The following is a 24626-nucleotide window of genomic DNA, read 5'->3' on the forward strand; positions in this document are numbered from 1 at the left end:
GCAAACCGTACCCTCTGCTTGTACCTGTACTGTGCTAAGTTGCTAATGGCGTTTCCCGTCGCGTTAAAAATACTGACACTGCCCTGCCAACTTCCATCTCCAACGCTGTTGCGCGTCATCCCGACAAGCTGGATCTCTGAACCCCAATCTCTTTCTAAACCGTTCTAGCCGAGACGCGTAGCAATGGATGACTCTACAGCCTTCGGCTCTCCAGGAACCGAGACGTCGCCAGCACCGAACCCTGGTCTCTCACAAGCGCCGTCGCAGGCCAATGTGAAGAGTCAAGATCCTCAAGGTAAGCAGCCTTCAATTGACCTTCAATAAACCATCATATATCTAATGGAATCGATAGATGTGCAGATGTCTGAGGAATCTTCAAACGCGGAGCATATTACACAGGGCGGCGGAAGCCCTGGAGCTAGCGCAGCGGTAGACAATTCGGGCGATATCCAGAGCGATGCTGCAGCACCGACTACCGCCGCTCGCCTAGATGAGGAGATGGGTGATGTGTCTGAGGATACGAAAGGGCTGCCCGCTGGCTCGAACGATACTCCGGCAGCGTTGAATGGAGGGGTTGAAACTAAGTCGAAAGAAGCGTTTGAATCCGCCGCCCGGGATCATCTCATCTCTCAGACTCACGCTATTGTCCTGCCGAGCTACAGCACCTGGTTTGATATGAACAGCATCCATGATATCGAACGTAAAGCAATGGCAGAGTTTTTCAACAATCGAAACCGGAGCAAAACACCGGCTGTTTACAAAGACTATCGCGATTTCATGATCAACACCTACCGTCTCAACCCAGTTGAATATCTCACGATGACGGCCTGTCGTCGCAACCTGGCTGGTGACGTTTGCGCCATAATGCGCGTTCATGCATTTCTTGAACAATGGGGATTGATCAATTACCAAGTAATTATAACACAAAATCTCATGCTACCCGTACACCACTAACTCTCTTTAATAGGTTGATGCCGACCAGCGACCATCACACGTTGGTCCGCCGTTCACTGGCCACTTTAAAATCATATGCGATACTCCCCGGGGACTTCAACCCTGGCAACCTGCCGCAGACCCTGTCGTTTTGGAAGGCAAGAAGAATCGTGACACTGATGAGAAGGCCAACGTTTCGGTTCCAAGCAAGGGTGATCTCAACCTAGGAATTGGCCGAAACATTTATGAAGCCAGTGCTAAAGGCACCCCTATTACAAAGTCAGAAAGCCAAAAGAATGGCGACGATGCTTCTATTGAAGAAGCCGCCAAGACGCCAGTGGCTAAAATCAACTGTCACCAATGTGGTAACGATTGTACCAGGATATACTACCACAGTTCCCAGTCCGATGCAAGAGCGAAGGCGAAGTTCGATCTCTGCCCTAACTGCTTTACCGAAGGCCGATTACCTGCGAGCCACACTTCTAGCATGTACTCCAAAGTGGAAAATCCTACATACACATCGATTCTGGACCGGGATGCGCCGTGGACCGATGCCGAAATCTTACGCCTCCTAGAGGGTCTCGAGCGATTTGATGATGACTGGGGAGAAATTGCTGATCATGTCGGCACTCGAACGAGGGAAGAATGCGTGCTGCAGTTCCTTCAGTTGGATATCGAAGAGAAGTATCTCGATTCCGAGGCACCTACAAACCCACCCACTGGTTTATCAATGTTGGGAAGCCAACACGGCCACCTCCCTTTCAACCAAGTGGATAACCCTGTTATGTCTGTCGTGGGCTTTTTGGCAAGCCTGGCAGATCCTGCTAGCACTGCGGCGGCAGCAAATAGATCAGCAGACGAGCTCAAGCGTAACCTACGAAAACAACTCGATGGTGCGAACCAAGCAAGCAGCACGGTAGCAGCAGACAAAAAGGACAGCGAAGTGGACAAGACAGAATCAATGGATGTAGATTTCCGACAGACAGTTGTTACCACGACAACCACGACAACAAAAACATCTCTTGCTTCAATCCCCTTGGCCTCTATCGGTGCTCGTGGAGCGGTATTCGCTTCGCATGAAGAGCGAGAGATGACACGATTGGTCTCGGCAGCCGCCAACATCATGCTCCAAAAACTCGAATTGAAGCTCAAATACTTTGATGAGATGGAAGAGCTGTTGAGAGAAGAACGCAGAGAGTTGGAGCGCGGCAGGCAGCAGCTTTTCCTGGACAGACTGGCCTTCAAAAGACAAGTGCAGACCATCCAAGACACGCTGAATGCGGCAGCTGAAGTAGGCGGAGGCCAGGGATCCAGAATGGCTCAGGATATCACTATGGATGGCGAAAAGTTGGGGTTCCAAAGCGTGCTAGAGGGGCAATCAATGCTGCCACCGAGCAGCGCCGGCCAGGTTAAGACCTTTGAGGCGTAAAAGGGGTTTGTCTGGCTCCCATGGCCTAATTGATCGGGCGCGCAATATACCATGCGCGCAGGTATTCTGGGAAGTCTTGGAGTTGAAGAGGTTGGAAAGTAAGCAAATAGGTAGGCACTTGCTAACTTGATAATGTATGGTCTGAGGAGTTTGGGATATTCTGCTGCGAACGAGGATTAATTAGCCTCACAAATGTTCCCTGGACGGATGTATCAGTAACGGTGCTAGTACGGTATGTAGTACAATGATTTATTTAGTTCACATAAGGTACTATCAAACTATTGGATTGAATGTTTATCTACGTGTAAGCAACTTGGGCCAAATTTCTTATAAGGCCGTCTCAGAACAAGGTCGGACGCTTCAAGGATTGGGTCCAGTGTCCATGCATAGATCAAGTAGATCTACTTCCTGGGTCCTCTGCGGGAGCGCATCCTTGTCGTACATGTACAACCACTACGCAGCTGGGCGAGGCTACGGGTACTAAGGTATAAGCTCCACGTCAACAGCTTCTCGGCCCCACTACACCTTTGTAACGATCGCAGCTTCTCGTTAGCTACCTAGTAGACAGTCTCCCTGGAAGAAGCAATAACTGTTATCACAGAACCTTGCAAACATCTCAACGACGGAAGCGCAGCGTTCTGAGCTTCATATTGAATCAGGTGCATTACAATGTCGAGTGCTCGGGGCCAATACAACCGCGCCTCCCTCGAGGACGACGATCTGATTGATCCGGATGATGGTAGGGGCCATTTTCCTGTCTTGCTGTACCGAGCACGAAGCTGATGCCACACAGCGGATCTCAACGACTTCGATGACCCTCTCGCTCCTCAATCGGCTCGGCAACCTTTGACAAACACCATTGCCTCTGGTGCGTCGGCGTCCGGAGCGTTAGACGAAAGCTATCTTACGTCTCGCATTCCTGGGGATGATCGAAGCGCGCCCCAGAACACCATTGATGAAAGCGTATGGGAGACTCTGCGCCGCGACCTCTTGGCCGTGTGGGCCAAGTTGAAGGAAGTTCTGTACCCGCGATATCTTCTTGGTGGCACCATGTTCGATTCTGAAGGCGGCCTTCGCGGTGCATATTCCAACATCCGCGGCGCCGGCTTAACAGGCACGAGGGAGGAGCTCACTGGACTTGCCAGCAGAGTTATAGATGCTGAAGCTCTGCTGCAGAGCAATATGAGCCCTGGGCTGAGAGACTGGGACCTATGGGGGCCTCTGATTTTCTGCCTACTGCTGAGCTTGTTGCTCAGCTTCACAGCGCGAGCTGATCAGAAAGATGCCGTCTTTAGCGGTGTCTTTGCTACCATATGGCTTGGTGAAGCGATTGTGACCCTTCAAATCAAGCTCTTGGGGGGCAACATGTAAGTGAACACAAGAATGGCCAACTGGTCCTATTACTAACAGACAACGGCAGCTCCTTTGCTCAGAGCATCTGCATTATTGGCTACACGCTGTTTCCGCTAGTTATTGCCGCTCTCCTATCGGCTCTCAAGCTCCACTGGGTCGCGCGGATACCAGTATATCTTTGTCTCATCGCGTGGTCCCTTGCTGCTGGCGTCAGCATTCTGGGTGGTAGCGGAGTGGTCAAGAATCGTGTGGCCATTGCTGTCTACCCTCTCCTTGTGTTTTACCTAGGCTTAGGATGCCTCTGCTTTATTAGCTAAGGGTGGCGCGTTGGCTTTGGGCGACGCCCTGTTATCCTTCCGTAATGCAAGGGTCATCTGTAATGCAAAAAAAAAAAAAAAACGATTGTCTCAAGGGCAGAGCGATCCCTATGTCAGTACATGCAAGCATAACGGCGCGTCTCTTGATATATTTTTGAGTTTTTGAGGCCATATCTTAAATCAATCAGACGCGTATGTTCAGTTACGTTGATACGTGATTAAAACCCCTCATATATGACTTGGACGAATATCCTCAAACAGCTGCCATTCTATCTACCTGGTGGTGATGATGGCCTCTCATACTGAATAATGCAGCTAGACAGATATGGTGCCTGCCACCTGTATGTTATTAATATACCAGCTCAACATTGTAACAATCGTCACACTATCAACATAGTGCGGTAAGGATGAACCATTATGAATTGGCACGTAGTCTTGATTCCATGCAACGCACCTCGGTGCGAAATCGGTTTGCAGGCCGTTTTAATTACTACCCCTCTTCGTTATTGCGGCGGGCAGGTGGGGACCAGCGCCTCTGCAAAGTTTAGTAGTGGTACCTTTCAGTACCTGGCAGTTGTCAATTTTACACAGCCCATCTCTTCTCGGGCTGCGTGGAGATTCGTATCTCGAAAGTACCCTAGGTTCCCTTTCCTCATGTGCTGAACCCAACGATACCAGGTGCACACGTCTTTGATTGGGCGCTTGGCCAGCTGAGTTGACCATCTCCAACTGACGGCACAAAATTGCTGCAGCGCGACTGCAGCGGCAAGACCCAGGAAACTAGAAGTGGTGATTGTGCAAATCTAGAGTCTTTGCCCGACTGCTCTGCTGCTCGTACTCCAGATCGTTTCTGTATATTTGATCTGGTTCTCCATCTCGGTCGCGCGGTTCTGCGCAAGCAGCCGTCGCTGTCTTATCGAAGCCGCAGATCTACTCCGTCTGCCAGCATCGTCCTGCGCGATCAGATACCATTTCGAGTCTACCTAATACAACACCATGGCCGACAATTCCCAGGAGGCGGCTAGCCCAAAGAATGAGCGAGTCTACGCAGAAGCAGCCGAAGATGCAGAGACGCGCGCCGCTCGCCGCGAGCTGAAACAGTCTTCCATATCGGATCCTCCTACTATCGTGGGCGACCTCGCATCTGACTCTGTCGACGAGAGAGCGGCACGCCCTGAGACCCCAGCCGACGCCGTAACGGATAGCCAAGACGAGAAACTCAAGGAACATGTGCCGTCTCCAAAGAAGAAGCGCGCACACGACCAGTTAGATGGAAGCATAGACGTCGAGCAGAACGATGCCAACAGCGTCACCTCCACAGAGTCCAACAAAGACCGGGCTTCTCGATTGGAGCCAGAAAAGAAGAGGCATCGTGAGGAAGACTCGAATAGAGTGGTGTCTGTATGTGATATGCTACTTGATGTTACACCTTCTTCGTGTAGTTGTCCTATCTAATACGCAAACAGAATTCCTCGTCAACAGCGGACTTGCAACCCGCTACGGAAGAGACTGCAAATCCTCCAAAGGTCCCTCCAACAAGTGTCTTACCACAGACATCATCCGCTGCATTTTCAACCTCAGGCTTCGGCAAACTTGCTGCTGGATCCTCCCCGTTTGCGAGCTTGGGCACATCTCAGAGCAGCATTTTTTCTTCTTCAATTGGCTCCTCGGCTCTACCATTAGGCACCGGGTTGGGAGCTGCAGGATCACAGCCCGCGCCAGCTGTCACCATGCCCAAATTGACATTTGGTAGTACTAATAGTGCTTCGCCTTTCGCCAATCTCTCTTCGGGCTTCGGTGGAGCCAGCCTCGGCTCTCCGTTTTCTGTAGGCAAAGGACTAGAAAGCTTTGCGTCACCTTTGGCCAAACCTCTGCAAAGTGAAAAGCCAGCAAAGCCTTTCGGAGCCCCCGAAAGTGATGCAGAGGAGGAGGAGGAGGATGACGCTGCGCGAGATGAAAAATCTGAGTCGAATGAACAAGAACGAGCACCATCTCCAGAAAAGGAACTGGAGGAGAAGAAGAGAATCAAACTGCACAAGGGTAAGAGAATAGTGTTATATTCCATTTTGATTTTTGAAGCCACTTTATTTGGACTATTTTTTTCCCGCCGATTGCTAACTTTAACATGATCTCACAGTCGAAGTTGATGACGGCGAGGCAGGTGAAGCAACTTTGCTCTCAGTCCGAGCAAAGATGTTTTACCACGACAAAGAGGCAGGTTGGAAAGAGCGAGGTGCTGGAATGCTGAAAATAAATGTCCCCCAAGCTTGTATTGAGTTCGATGAGAACGGCTCACCCATTCTTGGCTCTTTTGATGCGTCTAGCCTAGACGGCGATGATGGAGAGGATGACAAGGCACAGGTGCACAAAGTTGTCCGTCTTCTCATGCGCCAAGATCAGACGCATCGTGTCATTCTCAACACGGCCATTCTTCCTGCAATGAATTTCCAAGAAAAGGCATCCCTTAAGTCTGTAGGGATATTGTTCACAGCATTTGAGGGTGAGCAGGCTAAGCCAGTGAGCATTACAATGAGAGTGAGTTTCGCCTATATCTACCCATCATACGGATAAAATACGATATACTCAATACTAACATCGCTGTTTGCGTTAGATGTCAGCTGCGAGCGCTAAGAGCTTCTTAAAGGAAGTTGGCAGCATTCAGAAAGAACTTCGAGGCAATTAAAACCCCTCTATCATGAAACTTTGATGCTAAAAAGGAATAACGGCGGACAGTTAAATGGCAAAGTACGTGTTCGTGTATGATTTAGATACGCTTAGCCATGGCCACACCCGTGCCGTTCAGGAAAAGGCAAAGAACACCCGGAAATGAGCTGCACATTGGCGCTGTGTCATAACACACATGGCAGCACGACCATAATGCAGGCCAATAGTCCATGGGATTCAATGTTGCATAGACCCAGGAATGGATTATTATTATTTTTTTAATTTTTTTTTCTTCACGGCGATCAGGCATCTGTGTACAGTACTTCAGGGATACTCTAGACTTGTCACATGGGACGAAATTTCCATTAGTAATACCATTCTAGGTGCTGAATATATAAATTTTGTTGATCAGCAAGTGTCCGCAAACCAGTTTACATGTACTTACTCAGAATTTGTACAGTTCATGGTCTTGTACTGAGCTTTAAGAAGGCCGCATTCCTACCTCCTAATGTACGACCTGTGTTTCTGTAACAGACGGGCACGTGATTTTGCGTTAGTTTCGTGATTTCTAGTCTGATATCCTAACGCGAATCGCTTCTCCAACTTGTCTGCGCATGCCTCTCCTAGTGCTAACCCTTGAATGGTCAGAACCGATGATCCCTCTCCATACCCATTAAAATCCCCCAACTTTTGACATTTATCTTCTTCCATCTTCATTCCGATGACATGAATTTGGAATTAGCCAGCTGGAGGCCCTTCAGTTAGGAAGCCCCATTTCATTCCAGCTATGGAAGATAACCCAATGGCGCCTTTGGCTCAGGGTGAGCAGAGAAATATGGATGCACGGAAGCGTATCCGTAAGGAAGATCTTACTGTGGATGAAGATGACCATCAGGAACTTTCAATGGACACTCCGGAGAAGAAGCCTAGGAATAAAAGACGCAATACTTGTCAAAAGAAACAGGATAAGAAAGATGCTCCAGACAGTTCTGCGTCATCGCCTATACCTTGGACCGAGGCTCTTCAAGATCTTGAAAGAGTTCATCGAGCATTGAATCTGGTTTACACGTTCTGCTCTTCGCGCAAACATGTGATAACGACATTTGATACCCTTCGGCCAGCCGTTGAATCGCACATTAAAAGAACATTAAGAATCCAGGATGTCGCTCAAATGGTTGCTCTCCGCCCTGAAGCCATGAAATTTGAATACACCAATGAGCTGATGCTACAGCTCAACACTAGAGGCGCTCAGAGAGACGACGTTTTCAAATCCTCCCAGGGTTTCATGTCCCAAATGCCAGCTCACGATGAATCCGTTGGCGGGTTGACTGGGAATGAACACCTGGGTGATGGGACCGACGACCAGGCCGCGATGAATGGGCGTGAAGTATTATACCTAGAGTTCATCGATGGTGATTTGAAGCGACAAGTGTTGGATAGAGAAACAGGCGAACCGACGCGACCAACCCAAAAGCTAAGAAAAGAAAAGCTGAAAATGCCCGTGTACGGCCAGAAACAAATGATGCAGCTCATCGAACGACGTAACCAGAAATTTGCTATTGCTATCAACGACTTCCTCAAGAAATGCACAGATAATGGCGAGGATCCGGAAAAAGCACTCCATGAAAGAGCCGAACATTATTTACCCAAGTTGGTGCCGAAAGAGTCTCGGTCAATCCATCGTACAGCGAGTACCATCCCTGATCTCATTCCTCATGAACGACAGAGTATTTCAGAAATACTGCTTCAGCTCAAAGAGAGTGAATGGTATTCCGGTCAAATCGTACCCGATGGCCACAGAGTATTTGAACCACAGAGTCCCAAGTATGGAGGTCTCAAGTTTCTGTTATCTCAGGAGTTGGTGAACGCCCTCTATAATGCTAAACATATAACCCAATTCTACACGCATCAAGCCGAGGCTTTGAATGGGCTACATGAAGGGGAAAATATCGTCATATCGACTTCTACCAGCTCTGGGAAATCATTAATCTATCAGTTGCCAGTCCTACATGCTTTGGAACGGGATACAAACTCAAGAGCTTTGTATATATTCCCCACCAAAGCACTGGCCCAGGATCAAAAGCGCAGCCTCAAGGACATACTAGCATTCATGCCAAGTCTCGATCAGGTTTTGGTGGAAACCTTTGATGGAGATACTCCCATGAATCTTAGAGATACTATTCGAGAAGAGGCAAAAATCATTTTTACAAATCCCGACATGCTTCACCTCACAATTCTCCCTCAAGAACAAAGATGGAGAACATTCTTGAAGAATCTAAAATTTGTCGTTGGTTAGTTTTCTCCAGATCAGCCGGCAGAACAATTTACTGACTAATAAGTTAAGTTGACGAACTGCATTATTACAATGGGCAGCTCGGATCTCACGTTGCCTTTATAATGCGGAGGCTACGACGCATATGCGCAGCGGTAGGAAACCGGCACGTTCAATTCATTTCCTGCTCTGCCACAGTAGCCAATCCAGAGGAGCATTTCAAGTTGATATTTGGAGTGTCTAATGTCTGTTTAATCGACTACGACGGATCACCATCTGGAAGAAAAGAATTTCTATGCTGGAATACCCCTTTTAAAGAACCAGGAGATCCCACGAGTGGACGTGGTAACACCAAATTTGAATGCGCTCGTCTATTCTGCGCTCTCCTGCTGAGGGGCGTCCGAATCATTGCTTTTTGTAGAGTTCGTGCACAATGCGAGGCATTAACCAATGCGATAAAACAAGAGCTGCGAGAACTTGGTCGTCCGGAATGCAGCAATCTGGTAATGGGCTATCGGGGCGGCTATACTGCTCGAGACCGACGAAGAATTGAGGCAGAAATGTTCGAAGGGAAATTGCTTGGTATAGTGGCAACTACGGCACTTGAACTAGGCATTGATATCGGCACACTGGATTGCGTTCTCACTTGGGGTTTCCCCTATACCATTGCTAATTTACGACAGCAGAGTGGAAGAGCTGGAAGGCGAACCAAGGATTCGCTGTCTATTCTAGTAGGCGACAGTTTTCCAACTGACCAGCATTACATGAACAATCCTGATGAGCTTTTCTCGAAGCCAAATTGTGAGTTACGTGTGGACTTGGACGATATACTTATTCGGGAGGGGCATATCCAATGCGCGGCTTACGAGATGCCCATTCGGCAAGATGAGGATATGCAGTTTTTTGGCCAGGACCTGCCTCGAATCTGTCAAGAGCGATTGTTGAAAGACGAATTGGGTTTCTTTCACTGTCACGACCGCTTTCGTCCTCATCCAGCCAAATATGTCGCCATTCGGGATGCAGAGGACGAGCACTTTGCTGTCATCGATATCACAAACGGGAGGAACGAAGTCTTGGAAGAACTAGAAGCATCGAGGGCGACTTTTACCATTTATGATGGGGCCATATTCCTCCACCAGGGTAACACGTATCTTATTCGAGAATTTTTACCTGAGAAAAGCATGGCGAAAGTTGAGAGGGCCAATGTTGAGTGGAGTACCATGGCGCGAGACTTTACTGATATTGACCCTGTGGAAATCGAGGCCATTCGCACAATACCTAGGTCCTCTTGCCACGCGTACTATGGAAGTATAAAGATCCAGCAAAACGTATTTGGATTCTTCAAGGTCGACAAAAGAGGGCGGATCATAGACGCAGTACAGGTAGACAATCCACCTGTTATACGGCATAGCAAGGGAATGTGGCTGGACATACCGCGACAAGTACTTGAGCTACTACAAGATAGACAGCTCAATGCAGCGGCATCCATACATGCGGCAGAGCATGTAATCATGAGTTTGCTACCAGCCTTTGTCATCAGTTTACCTGGAGACGTACGCACAGAGTGCAAAGTGGCTCTTAAAGAATTCGCCAAAAAAGAAACAAAAAGAAAGCGACCAGCCCGGTTAACTTTTTACGATGCCAAAGGGGGTGCCAATGGATCCGGCGTCAGCACAAAAGCATTCGATCATATTGATCATCTTCTAGAACGTGCTTTGAAAAGAGTCGAGGAATGCTGTTGCCAACAGGGCTGTGTTGAATGTGTGGCTTCCGAGATATGCAAGGAATCAAACGAAGTTATAAGCAAGGCGGGATGCCTGGTCATTCTCAGAAGCCTGCTGGGGGTCGAGGTTGGAACAGACAACTTACAGCCAGGGCCGGAAGAGTTGAATTCTCTGGGAATTGAGACTATAACTTTCGCAACACCAATTCCAATGAAGAGAGGATAGCAAAAGAAGCTAGTTTTGACGGGACATGTATCAAAGTTATACAGTCTTACGCACAAGTCATTGCTTCTGTCAATTTTATCGTTGATATTCCAAAGGCGGTATCGCAATGATACTTTGTAGTAAGCTTCACAAGTATCCAAAGGACCAAGGGACATAACGCATAGATCTGACTTGGAGAGCTTCCCGGACAATGAGGCTTGGGATTGGAAAGTTTATTTCTCCCATCTTGCAATATGGCGGATACTAGATTTCCACATACCTCTAAATTGATCTTATAGGTTTTTGGCCCAAGAATAAAAATTACAGACCACTTTCGCTGTTTACCCTTTAACTCGGCTGTTTGTTTACCCAAGTGTTTTCTTCTTTCCAACTACCAAACCCCATTCCAAACACCAAGTCTTATATCGTCTCAAAAGACACCCTCATACTCTAGTATAATACCATTGTCGGCTTTCAATTATACATTTCAGCCACCCCTTTTCTCAATATGGAACCCCAAGAACCAATTCTTCCATCACCACATGTTTCAACCACACATGCTCAAATGGTTGCACAGTTTGAAGCAGCAAAAGGCCGTCTCCTAGAAATAATTAGCATGAGGGAGAAGACACCCGCAGCTATCAGTGCTTCCACTGAGTCCAGAGCCAATGCTCTCCTGGGTCGGTGGGAGGCTGTCCCACCTATCGTTGACCCTAGTCTTGCCTTTCGATGGGCAGGTGAGATTAACGAACGTCTTATCGAAATGAATGAGCGGCTCACAGATGAAGCGAAATATTCATCTGCTTTTGTCCGTTTAGAGGACCTTAAGATCATGGTTTTCCAGCTGCGTTATAGCGACTACATGCCTTCATATAAGAACGACCTATACAATCAAGCGAAAGGTTCTCCTATTCGAATCACCCCGACTCATGCGGGGCCTTTAGGGTCCGGCGAAGCTGAAAAGGAGGCACTCACCTTCTTTGAAAACAAGGAGTGGACAGCCATTCACGATCGCCTCGTGAACGAGCACGGCCCGGTGACGACCACGGAGTTCCCCAAGTACCCTTGGGCTTCACAGGCGCCCCTCGTTCGATTAATTCAGGTATTGGCCGCGCGGACAGAAACTGAGCCACTGGATATCTATGATTCAATACGCATATGTTCAGAGGGGAGGCACTCGTACGCGGTATATAACCTTTGGTCCCCATTCGACATCAACGGTCAACCAATCACTATCCATTAGAGAATCATTAAAGATCTTGCAGGACTATCATCAGCGCCACACATTTGCCGCTCGGATATAGGCCCTATCCGAGCAACTATTCTCCAGGTTGCTAGTAAATACTTTGAAAAATTCATATGGTCAGAGGAATTACAAATGTGTATAGAATACAGAATAAGAGATTAGATTAGATTAAGTTTAGATAGTAAATATAGTCCCTTGGCACTACTCCAAAGAGGAAGAAACAACCAAGCAGAATGTACTCCATGCTCTCCTGTCCATAGGTACTTCTCATTCGTTATATATAGTACCAAACACTTTCAGCCAATTATCTACACTGCGAGCCAGCGATCAACGACAAGTGGAGATGGACGACGAGCAGGCCAACCTTCGGGAGATAATAGCTATTAGCAATGAGACACCTCAGGCAGTCAGCCCCGCGACATTAAGAAAGGTTCAAGACATGCTGGACAATTGGAACGAGGGCTCCTTAAAAGATGACCATGGAACTAGGGCTCAGCTCGCGTGCGAAATAAGACGTCGGGTTGCCGAGGCGTGTCAAAACGTCTCTCTATAGAGACAAGATATCGCCAGGCCCTTACTAAGCTGGAAGAGATAGACGTTCTAAGATTTCGTGAATATTACGGAGACTACTTGGTTATTATTATGGAGGTGGAGATTTATTATCAAGAGTTTTAGTAAAGCTGCAACAGCTATGTCAGAGGAAGGCTATGCCCTAGCCTTTAGTTTAAAATTTAGAATTAATTTATAGCTTAACTTAATTAATTATAATTAATTAAGTTAAATTTTAAAAATTTAGGCTATAAAATATAATTATTAATTAAGGTTTAAAATTAAATTTAAAATATATAAAAAGGCTTAAAAAATAAAGTTTAAATATAATATAATTAATTTATAATTTATAATTTAATAACTTAATTAAATTAAATAAATTAAATAAATTAATAATTTTATTAAATTATAGAAAATAATAATAATTTTTAAAAATAAATTATATATATAATATTTTTAAAATTAAAAAAATTATTTAATAAAATAATATATTATAAAAGTAATAAATTTTTATAATAATTATTATAAAATAAATTAATAATTAATTAAAATTTAATATATAAATAATTATAATAATTAAAAATAATAAAAAATTAATAATTATTATTATTAAAATAATAATTATTATTATAAAAATTTATAATTATTATTATAAAAATTTATAATTTTAATATTATTAATATTATAAAAAAAAATTTATTAAAATTTAAAAAAAAATTTAAAAAAAATAACTTAAATTAATTATAAAGAAAAATATAAATTAATTAAATTATAAAAGAGATTATATTTATTATTAAAAGGTTTAGTAAAGTTATAATAGTTAAATTAAAAAAATATATATTTTAGCTTTTAGTTTAAAATCTAAAATTAATTTATAACTTAACTTAATTAATTATAATTAATTAAGTTAAACTTTAAAAATTTAAGTTATAAAGTATAATTATTAATTAAAGTTTAAAACTAAACTTAAAATATATAAAAAAGCTTAAATAATAAAGTTTAAGTATAATATAAAAAGTATATTTATTATTAAAAGGTTTAATAAAACTATAATAACTAAGTTAAAGAAAAATTATACCTTAGCCTTTAGTTTAAAATTTAAAATTAATTTATAACTTAACTTAATTAATTATAATTAACTAAGTTAAATTTTAAAAATTTAAGTTATAAAGTATAATTAATTAAAGTTTAAAACTAAACTTATATATATATATATATATATATATATATCTCCTAGGTATAAAGAATAAACTGCCTAAGAGCTAAGATTAGAATAATTATTATTAAACCTTTATTTAGCAGCTATTAGCTAGCCTAGTTAATTTATATTTTCTCTTTTATAGTTAGTTTAGGTTACCCTCTTCTGCCTTATTTATTCTTTAGGCTCTAGTAGACTTTCTTTATAGCGCTAATAATATTAAGATTATAAGTTTTTGTAATAATAGCTATTATCTTAGTAATAGTTACTATTAGTTTTTTATTACTTTTAGCTATTATAGCTATTTATAGTAGACTTTAGTTAGCTATTAATTTATCTTATAGTAGTTATTATAAGGGTTTATTACTTTTGTAGTATATTATTTTATTAAGTAGTTTTTTAAAAGTATTATATATATAATTTATTTTTAAGTAGGATTATCACTGCCTTTTATAACCTAATAGAATAATCCTATTTAGTTTAGTTAAGTTATTAAACTATAAGTTATAGGCTTAAAATTAGTTATATTATACTTAAACCTTATTATTTAGGCCTTTTTATATATTTTAAGTTTAGTTTTAAACCTTAATTAGTTATACTTTATAGCCTAAATCTTTAAGGTTTAACTTAGTTAGCTATAGTTAATTAAGTTAAGCTATAGATTAATTCTGGATTTTAAACTAAAGGCTAGGGCATAGCCTTCCTTTAACTTAGCTGTTATAGCTTTATTAAACTTTTTAATAATAAATATAACCTTTATATATGTTGGGGCTAGATAGATAGACGGATTATACACAGTTTGTACACAGTGTGTAGGTCCGTGCGGCACGGTGTGCCGCACAGTCTGCCTTCTAGTTATTTTACTATAGTTAGTTAGTTAAAGAGAAATCAAGCTTTTTATATTATTTATATACCCTACTAACTAATAGTAATTACACGTATGCTCTATAACTATTGCTATTTTTAATTTTTTTTATTTACTTACTACTGAATAATTTATTATTATTTATTAAGTAATACTAAGGTTTATTTATTTATTTTTCCTTTATTTAACCCTTAGGTTTATACTATTAGATTAGCTGCGGTAGATAATAAAATAAATAGTATTATTTACGGAGACTTAATATTAGTATATTAAGGTATTAATAAGGTAAGATTATGCTATTATTTTATAAATTGCGGAATCTTCTAACCTATTAACCTCCTTTTAGATATACTCTTTTTAATAAGTTAACGGACAGGGATCTTAGTAGTAATTTATTAAATTTATTAAGTATTAGCGATGTTAGTATTAGTTAGAAGGACTGTTATTCTTTAAATAATCCTTTAAATAGACCCTTAAATATAATATTACTTATTTATACCTTAATAATAAGATACCTATGAATTTAAATCCCCTATTTATAAATTTAAATCCTTAAGAGATTTTATAAATAGATGTAATATATGTATTTATAAATTTAAATCCCTAAGAGATTTTATAAATAGATATATTATACGTAGATATGCGTCCCTAAGGGTTTAAGGAAGGTAATAGATAAAGAGTAATGCTATTTATATTATTAATGCCTGCTTAAAAATAAACTGCAAGGATACTACTGCCTGCTGCTTATTTTATTTATTTTAAATATATATTATTTACCCCGCTAATAGTTAAAAGGGTAGTTATAGTATTAGTAAAGAGAAGTTATTAATAGCTTATTAAGTAAGTACTACTTAGTCCCCTACCCTTAAGAATATAAGTATATATTTACTACTTTATTAATATTTAGGTTAACTTTACTTATTAATTATAAACCTTAATGCGTTATATACTAGATATATGTATAAAGTTCCTAGTTAAGATAAATATATTTAATTATTTATTATTACTAGAGGATAAATTACGTACACTAATGCTATTAATAGGTTCTAGTTTAGAAAAAGAATTTAATATACTTAATAAGATAACTAAAGTGCTACTAAGTACCTTATTAATTACCCTATCTAATAAGTAATTTAGCTGCTTATTTAGGTACTTTATAAAAATAGCTAAGATAGCTACTATAATAGTTTAGCTAGCGGGCTAAAGGAGTAAAGGAATTAAAGATTTTTAAAAGTTAATATATATTAGTTATTTTAACCCTAATACTATAGATAGTATTATTAGTAGTAACGCAGTTATTTAGAATAACGTTAATTAGTTTACTAAAAGTATTAAGGATAATGCGTTAATAAATAAGAGAATGTAGTATATTTATACTAATTTGCTATAGCTACTGTAGGGAAATATATTATATTAGTAAGGTTTACTACTACTTTTATAAAAGAAAGAAATTATTAAGATGTTAATTAATATATAGACGGAGGTGTTTTACTGTTAATTTTGCCTAGATTAGGTTAATATAGTTATTGCGTTAGAAAAATAGAAATATATAAACAAAGACTACTACAGCGGCGTTAATATTTAGGTATAGGCTATAAAGTTTTTTTATATTACTTAAGCAGTGGGTTTTATAATAAACTCTTAATAGCTTATTTAGCTATATTTATATATTAGTCTAGCTCTGAGGGAATTGCTATTTAAGCCTTATTTATTTATAATAAAAAATAAATATTTAGAATACTTAAGGAAGAAGTAATAAGTATGCTAAGCTAGTATAGCAGGAGTAATATTTAGTTAAGTACTATAAAGTACGCAGGTGCTTAGATAGGATAGACCTTTAGCCCTTCTGGCGGTATTTTTTATAATAAAAGACTAGGAGATAGAAAGCTATTATAGTAATAGTTATTTATAAAACTTCTGTATAAAGTAAGGCAACTAGATATATAATAGGGGTTAAGATAATTAGTAGGTATATTTTTAAAATAGATAAGGCTGGGATAAATAATAGCTATACTTCTGTAGTAAATTAGGCTAAGATATTTAAATAGCTATAAACTGCGACTGGAATTAGTATTATCTACGGGGAATTTATAATATAAGAGGCTGTGTTTAGAGAGACAGAAGATTTTAGAATAGAAGTTAGAATAAAGATTGTTATTTAGATAAACACTAGTGATATTACTAATAGTTTAGATATATTAGTAATACTAATATTATTAAATATATAGATAATATATACGTAAATATTAATAACCCGGAGTTTAAGAAAGTAGAGAGTAGTTTAGAGGCATAAGGCTATTATATAATAAAGGAATTTAAGTAGATTAATAATAAAGAGTATATAGAGAATAATAAGACTACTACTTATTACATTAATAAACCCTGTAAGTAGCTAAATATCTAAAAGGGCGTAAAGGCTGGAGTAATTTTGTTATTTAAATATAATAAATAGTAGAGTCTGAAATAAGTTGCTAAATAAGCGAATTATATTTATTATAAATGCAGTAGGGAATTTAACTTACGATTTATATTAATAAGATATATAGTCTTAAATATATATAGGTATTAACGGGAGATAGTTAATTAGCTAACTAGCGGTTTTATTTTTTAACTAGGATAGGTTATTAAGGTATAAGTAAGGCTGGGAATACTAGGCCTAATAAAATATATATATATAAAGATTAATTTATAATTTATAATTAATAAATTAAAGATAATTAAAGGGCTAGATTCTTATTGCTTAAATATTATAGTTAATAAAAAATAGCTATGTAAATACTTAAAAAATATAACTTACTTTATAGTAGAATAACCTAATATTATATATGGCGTAAATAGTCTAGTGAAAATAACTTAAAAAGTTAGCTTTAATTTCTATATAGCTGTGATGAAAGATAGTATATTAGTGAAATTGTATTTTTAAGCGGAAGTATAGCTTAAGAAGGACCTTAAACTAAATATACTACTTAAAATAAACTTTATATATTAATATAGTATTAACTTAATAGTAGCTAACTAGTGTATAATAGTTAAATTAGCGTATAATGCCAGGATTCTAATGTAAATTATATAGAAGAATATATAAGTTAATTAATAAGTAATAGTAGCAAAAACTATAGTTATTTAACTAGGGATATCTAAGAGGGTACTAGTGTAGTATATATAGCTGGAAAGGTTTAATTTATATAATAATATAAGAATATATTACTTTACTACGGAAATCTTAGGTATAATAAACTATATATATACCTTAGATACCCCTAGAGTAAATAAATATATTAGTTAGGTAATAATAGTAAATTTAATAAAGGAATTAATTACTTTATAATAAAAGTAGAAAATAGGTTATTTAGCTGACTGTAATATAGATACTTATTTAATAATAATAGTGGAATAGGTATAGGTAATGTTGGACTGTTAGCTGGAATAAATAATTAGTAATATAGTTAATAATAAAATAATAGCAGTGCTGCTTAAGATATCTCTGGATAAATTAAAAGCAATTTAGCAGGATATTAGCTTAATTAGTGTTATACCCTTAGATAAATAAGGTATAATAAAGAAGCCTATAGATATTAGGGAAAAAGTATTACTAAATAGAGTGTAAGTATATAATAAATATCCAGAGGAAGCGGAAGTAATTTAATAAATTATTAAATAATATAATATATAGCGTAATTAAGGGATAATTTTATTATTAGAAGAAGAAAAAATAAAGATTAATTTAGTAGAAAATTAGTAAAATCAGAAGATATTAATATACTTATACCCGCTTGGAATTAAGGATTAGAAGTTTGTGGATAATATAATAAATTAATTATATATATAGGGCAAAGTTAGTTAGATAAAATAGCTAATACTGTTAGGCTATTTAGTTTTTATAGTTTAGTAAATAGTAAATAGGAAAAGGAAAGGATATATAGTAGTTAATTTTAAATTACTAAATAAGATTATAGTCTTTAATATATACTTAATCCCTTTGTAGAAAGATATTATTACTTTCTTAAGAGGTAAGAAGTATATTACTATATTAAATATATTAGCCTTTTTTTATTAATTACTAATATATATAAATTATAAAAACTAAATAGTATTAATTAGTCTAAGGGGTTTAGAGATATTTTATATAGTTATAATAAGATATAAAAATTCACTACTATTTACCTAATACTTTATAAACTAAAAACTATACCCTTTCCGTTAGTTTATTAAGGTATATATTAATAATATTATAATATTTAGTAATACTTTTAAGGAATACTACTTATACTTAGAAATAATTTTTAGTTTATTTAAACAGCTGTAATTAGTAATATCTCTGGCTAAGACTTTCTGCGTATACTTATTAATTTAATTATTAGGATTTAGGGTAAATATATTAAGTATATTTATAATAAAAGAATAAATAAAGGCTATAGCTAAAATAAAATAATTAATAAATTTTGCAGATTTAAAGGTATATTTAAGGATAGTAATATTCTTAAGGTAATTTATTTATTAATTTTAGTAAAAAGCTAAATTATTAAAATAATAAAAAACGCGGCTATTGGTAGATTTATGGAAAAATAGTGTGAAAATTAAGAAAATAAATAAAAAAACCTATTACTTAAAGTTATAGAAAATAGAGTTTATTCCGATAGTAGAAGAGGTTAATGTGTTTAATATACTGCAGTAATAGCTAATAAATAGAATAAGGCTGTATTACTATAACCCTAATAGACTGATGTATTTTAAGTTAGATATTAGTAGATGGGGTATAGGCTTGTTTATTTTTTATATAGATGGCAATAAGTGTAATATACTAAATATATTATAAATAAAGATTTAATTAGTTATATTCCTTAGCTAATTGTTGTTTAAGGCGGAGATAAGATATAAACTAATAAAGCTTAAAGTTATATATTTAGTCTAGTTTTGCTGTAAACTGTGGATATTAGTTTAGTTATATTCCTAGCTAGTAAAGGTATTAATTAATTACTTAGTAACAAAGGGGATAGTTAATTATATAATAATATTAATAATAGACTTAGTAAAGGCTAATTATTAGTTTATAGCGGTATTTATATATCTTAGCTAATTTTAATTAGATATATACTATATCTTAGGAAAGATAAATCTTATGTTTAATATACTGTTAAGATTACTAGTGTTAGGATTAAAAAATACTAAGGAATAGCTAGATAAAAGTAAGTTAGATAATATTTAGTTAACGGATAGGTATTATATAGAGATAATTATCTATATAAACTAGGGCTTAAGAGTAAAATTTATTTAAGAATATATAGAAGATAAATATTTTAAGAAAATTAGGTTTATTTTAGCTGTAAATATAAAAAGGCTGGAAATAATATATATAAGATAGTTTAATAAGCTAATCTAGATATTATTTATTAAAAAGAATAATTTAATATATTATTAAAATATTAATAATTAGGAATAGCTATATATCTTAGAAAAATATATTAAAAAGGTATTATAAATAATATATAATAATTAATTTTATACTAAGCTATAGAAAATATTAAATATACTATAAGGCTTAAGTATTTTTAGAATATTTTATAAAGTTTAGTAATATATAGTATACTGCCTAATATATATAGTAAACTATATAAATAGATTTTAGTAATTAGGAGAGCTTTAACTAATTTAGATAGAAGTATAGCTATTTTATACTATAGCTATAGACTTTATAGTGGGGTTATTAAATAAAGCCCTAAGGTTATTCTAAAGACTGCTAGATTATATATATCTGCTGGATGTGTTATTTATAATAATTTATAAGTAGTTGTGAAAGTTATTACTAATACCTGGTTTAATATATTATATAGCTTAATAATAGGCTATAGTATTTCTGTAAATAGTTTTATTAATAGACTAGGGTATCCCAAAAGTAATTATTAGTAATAAAGATCCTAAGTTTACGTTAGACTTTTGGAAGGGACTATTTAAAGCTCTAGGAATAAAGCTAGTAGTAAGTATAAGTTATTATTTATAAATAGATAGTATATTAAAGAGAAAAAACTAAATAGTAGAGATAGTACTAAGATATTATACTATAATATTAGATATTTTATAAATAGAAATACTACTAGTATTATAATTTAGCCTAAATAATATAGTTAGTTTGCTAATAGGGCATAGCTTAAATAAATTAATAATAGGTTTTAAGCTGTTGGGATTGTTAGATATACTAAAGGTAGATGTATTACTAGATAAGGATGTGTTAGATATATTACGCTAGCTTTACTAGGAGGAGGCGAAGTATTTATTAAAAAGGGTAGTAATAATAGCTAAATATAGGTATAATTAAATATACTAGCTACTGGAGTTTGCGGTTAGAGATTAAGTATTTTTAAAATTTTATTAGGGCTATAGCCTGCTGGGTAAACTACTATATAAATAGTTATAGTAGAGAGCTAGACTTTTTAAAGTGATTGAAAAGATAGGCCTTTTAGTATATTAATTAAAGCTGCTAGCCTGATGGAAGATATATAATATGATCTTAATTACTTAACTAACGCTAGTAGTCTAAATACCTGACCTGTTTAACTATTAAAGGGAACTGCTAGAAAAGGTGTATATTAACGGTAAGGACTAATAGGTTGTGGATAAACTGGTTAAAAGATACGTTAATAATAAAGGGTATTATCTATAGACGGAATATCTTATCCGTTAGAAAGGCTGTGGCTTAGAAAATAATAAATAGGTTAAGCATTAAGAGTTAATTTAGATAATTAAGGAGATAGTAAGAGAATTTAAGAGTAAGACCCTAATTAAGAGAATAAAGAATTTATATAAGGAAATAGTAAAGGTTATAATAATCCTGTAGATAAATATTTAAATTAGTATTTTAGCTGGATGGCTGGTAAGGTAATAATAGCTGCTAATACTGCGATAACGTAAGGCTAAGAAATTACTAGCTGTATAAGTAAATGTGTTTTAATAATTAGCTAGTTTTTTTTTTTTTTTTTTTTTATTAATTTATTTTTTTTTCTTTTCCTTATAAACTCTGTTTTTTTTAAGTTTATTAACCTTTGGTTTCTTAACTAGGGTGCTAGTAACCTGTCTGTTAATAACTTAGGTTATAAAGGCAGTTATGTATTTTTTCTTTATTAAAAAGTATGTTTATTATTAAAAGTATGTTTATTATTAAAAGTATATTTATTATTAAAAGTATATTTATTTTTAAAGGTGTGTTTACCTTTAAGATTAAAAATATATTTATTATTAAAAGTATATTTATTTTTAAAAATATATTTATCTTTAAAAATACATAAGGAAGTTTATTTTAAAAGCATATTATTATAGGAAGTAAGGTTATTATAAAAAACGTATTTATTTTTAAAATAAGAAACGTTAGGGGTATAAATATATGATGGCACCGCTAATAAAAAACCCTATGATCTATATATTGCCTTTAGTTAAATACCTATAGCTTAGAAAAAATAATAAAATCTAGGATAGTTATAAAAGACTTTAAAAAGGCTATATTAGTAAAAATATAATTAATTTTTTAACCTTATAAATGCCTAAGGAGTAGGAATTTTATAAGGCATTAGTAAAGGACTTATTCTGACTTATTAACGTTAATATTAATAAATACGCGGCTTACTTTAAGGTATATATTAATAAGTATATTAGTATAAAAGCTATTTATGTAAAGAAGTAGTCTAAATAGGGCGGATATTAGGATTTCTTAGTAAAGCTAAAAAAGGCTAGTGTATAAATAATATACTTTAAGGTGTATTATTTTCTACTAGCCTAAATTATAGTAGCTGCAGTAGCTATTATAAAGCTATAAAACTTTAATACTAATAGTATTAAAGATATTATAGCGCTAATATATAGTTATAAAGTGTTTAAATATATAGCTGTAGTAGTAGAAATTTGGTAGTAGGGCTAGTTATATATTATTAAAACTGACTAACTATATAAAGGAGTAAACCTTATAGGCAATAAGGTATTACTTATATTAACTAGAAATAAATTAATAAATAAAGAAGTTTAGTTTATAGAGATATTTAGCCTAATAAAGATAAGAAATACCCTGCTAACTATATATATTATTATATAGCTTAATTAACTATGGGTAAAGCTAAAGAAGCTCTTCCTAGACTCTTTAATTATATAAGTTATTTAACGGTTACTAAATAAAGAGATAGTTATTCTTAAGGTAGGCGAACTTATTAAGATAGTTATAGGGAAGAATTAGATAGAGGAGTTAAATAAATAACTAATGGAATTATTAATAAAGGAGAAAATTACTATACTTTTTGCTAAACTTAAAATAAAGCTGTTAATTTTTGCTGGTATAAAAAAATATAATGAAATCCTGTAGTAGATTAAGGAAAGTTTAGTAAATAAATAGACTGTTTAATAGGTAATCTAGGAGGAAATATAAAAATTAGCTAAATAGGCTAATAAAAGAACTGCGGTAGATAATATATTAGATAATTAGTATAATATAGTTAATAAGCGCTTTAAAATTAATAGATTAGTAAGTTATAAAATTAAGTAGATAATTTAAATTATTTAATATAGCTTCTGGGAATAAGAAATAAATATATAGTAATAGGCGAACGCAAAGGTAATAAAAAACGTTAAGTAATTGACAGTAACTGTGGAAGATAGCTTTAAGGATATTAAAATATATATAGATAATGCTATTAGTTAGGCCCTGGATAACTAGGCTAGAATGTTTATTAAGATTTTTAAATAGGAAGGATTTATAAAGCTAAAAAGAAAATAATAAAAAATAAATAATGCTGAAGAAGATGTGGGAGAGTAGGCTAATAAGGTTAAGAAAGAATAAAAAAATAATAGAGGGGGTAACTAACGTGGAAATAGTATTTACTTAAGAGAGGTTTACTATTGGGTATTTAGTTATTTATTGCTTAGGTCTCTGTAGCGCTGTTTAGCTAGATGAAAGATAGTTGTTTGCTAATTAATAATATTTATTATTTACTTTTTAGTTTGTTTATATAGGCGATGGGTATTTTATTTTTGTTTAGGATATATAGATAATTTCTTTACTATATTATGTTTACTTTTTTTATTATTATCTGGGTTTATTTAGGTAGGATAAATAAATGATTTTCTTAATATATTGCTTTTACTTTCCTTATTATTATTTTCCTTATGATTATTTAGGTAGATGATTGGGATGATTTTATTTTTAAAAAAGGGGGTAGTTGTTGGGGCTAGATAGATAGACGGATTATATACGGTCTGTATATGGTGTGTAAGTCCGTGCGGCATAGTGTGCTGCATAGTCTGCCTTCTAGTTACTTTACTACAGTTAGTTAGTTAGAGAGGAATCAAGCTTCTTACACTATTCATGTGCCTTACTAATATATATATATATATATAAAGGCTTAAATAATAAAGTTTAAGTATAATATAATTAACTTTAAGTTTATAATTTATAATTTAATAGCTTAATTAAATTAAATATAATTATTTTATTAAATTATAAAAGGTAGTAATAATTTTATCTAAAAATAAATTATATATATAATACTTTTAAAATTAAAAAACTACTTAATAAAATTATATATTATAATAATTATAATTTAATTTTAACTTAGAATATATAATAAAATAGCTAAGTAAATAATTAAAGAATATTAAAAATCTTAAGTTAAGTAAAGGGATTAAGAAAATTATTAAAAAAGTTAATAAAATAATTATATATAAAGGTTTTTTTATAATTAATTTTTTTAAGTAATTTATTTTTTATACTTAGGAAAGTAATTAAGTTATTATTAAATAAAAAAATTAATAAAATATTATTACTTAATTAATAATAATTAAATAAAAATTTAATAATAATTATTTTAATTTTAATTCTTAAGTAATTTATTTTCCTT

The 24626-nt window shown here is 35.2% G+C and overlaps 5 protein-coding genes across 5 annotated transcripts; all 5 read left to right on the forward strand.

Moving 5' to 3' along the window:
• Nucleotides 1-183: 183 nt before the first annotated feature.
• Triagg1_9819 (uncharacterized protein) lies at nucleotides 184-2362 on the forward strand (the record flags this gene model as incomplete). Its single annotated transcript, XM_062904819.1, has 3 exons — nucleotides 184-295; nucleotides 353-912; nucleotides 968-2362. 3 exons carry the CDS (start codon nucleotides 184-186, stop codon nucleotides 2360-2362), a joined length of 2067 nt encoding a protein of 688 aa, XP_062751276.1.
• Nucleotides 2363-3031: 669 nt separating this feature from the next.
• Nucleotides 3032-4032, forward strand: Triagg1_9820 (uncharacterized protein; the record flags this gene model as incomplete). The annotated part of the gene is made up of 3 exons (XM_062904820.1): nucleotides 3032-3101; nucleotides 3156-3729; nucleotides 3783-4032. The coding sequence occupies 3 exons, from the start codon at nucleotides 3032-3034 to the stop codon at nucleotides 4030-4032; spliced, it is 894 nt and encodes a 297-aa protein (XP_062751277.1).
• A 996-nt stretch (nucleotides 4033-5028) lies between these two features.
• On the forward strand, nucleotides 5029-6715 carry Triagg1_9821 (uncharacterized protein; the record flags this gene model as incomplete). The annotated part of the gene is made up of 4 exons (XM_062904821.1): nucleotides 5029-5433; nucleotides 5499-6072; nucleotides 6170-6567; nucleotides 6644-6715. 4 exons carry the CDS (start codon nucleotides 5029-5031, stop codon nucleotides 6713-6715), a joined length of 1449 nt encoding a protein of 482 aa, XP_062751278.1.
• Nucleotides 6716-7498: 783 nt separating this feature from the next.
• On the forward strand, nucleotides 7499-10917 carry Triagg1_9822 (uncharacterized protein; the record flags this gene model as incomplete). Its single annotated transcript, XM_062904822.1, has 2 exons — nucleotides 7499-8987; nucleotides 9041-10917. 2 exons carry the CDS (start codon nucleotides 7499-7501, stop codon nucleotides 10915-10917), a joined length of 3366 nt encoding a protein of 1121 aa, XP_062751279.1.
• A 487-nt stretch (nucleotides 10918-11404) lies between these two features.
• On the forward strand, nucleotides 11405-12139 carry Triagg1_9823 (uncharacterized protein; the record flags this gene model as incomplete). Its single annotated transcript, XM_062904823.1, has 1 exon — nucleotides 11405-12139. One exon carries the CDS (start codon nucleotides 11405-11407, stop codon nucleotides 12137-12139), a length of 735 nt encoding a protein of 244 aa, XP_062751280.1.
• Between the last annotated feature and the right edge of the window lie 12487 nt (nucleotides 12140-24626).

Source organism: Trichoderma aggressivum (assembly GCF_033847375.1).
Source record: "Trichoderma aggressivum f. europaeum strain CBS 100526 chromosome Unknown scaffold_059, whole genome shotgun sequence".
Classification (NCBI taxonomy): Eukaryota; Fungi; Ascomycota; class Sordariomycetes; order Hypocreales; family Hypocreaceae; genus Trichoderma; species Trichoderma aggressivum.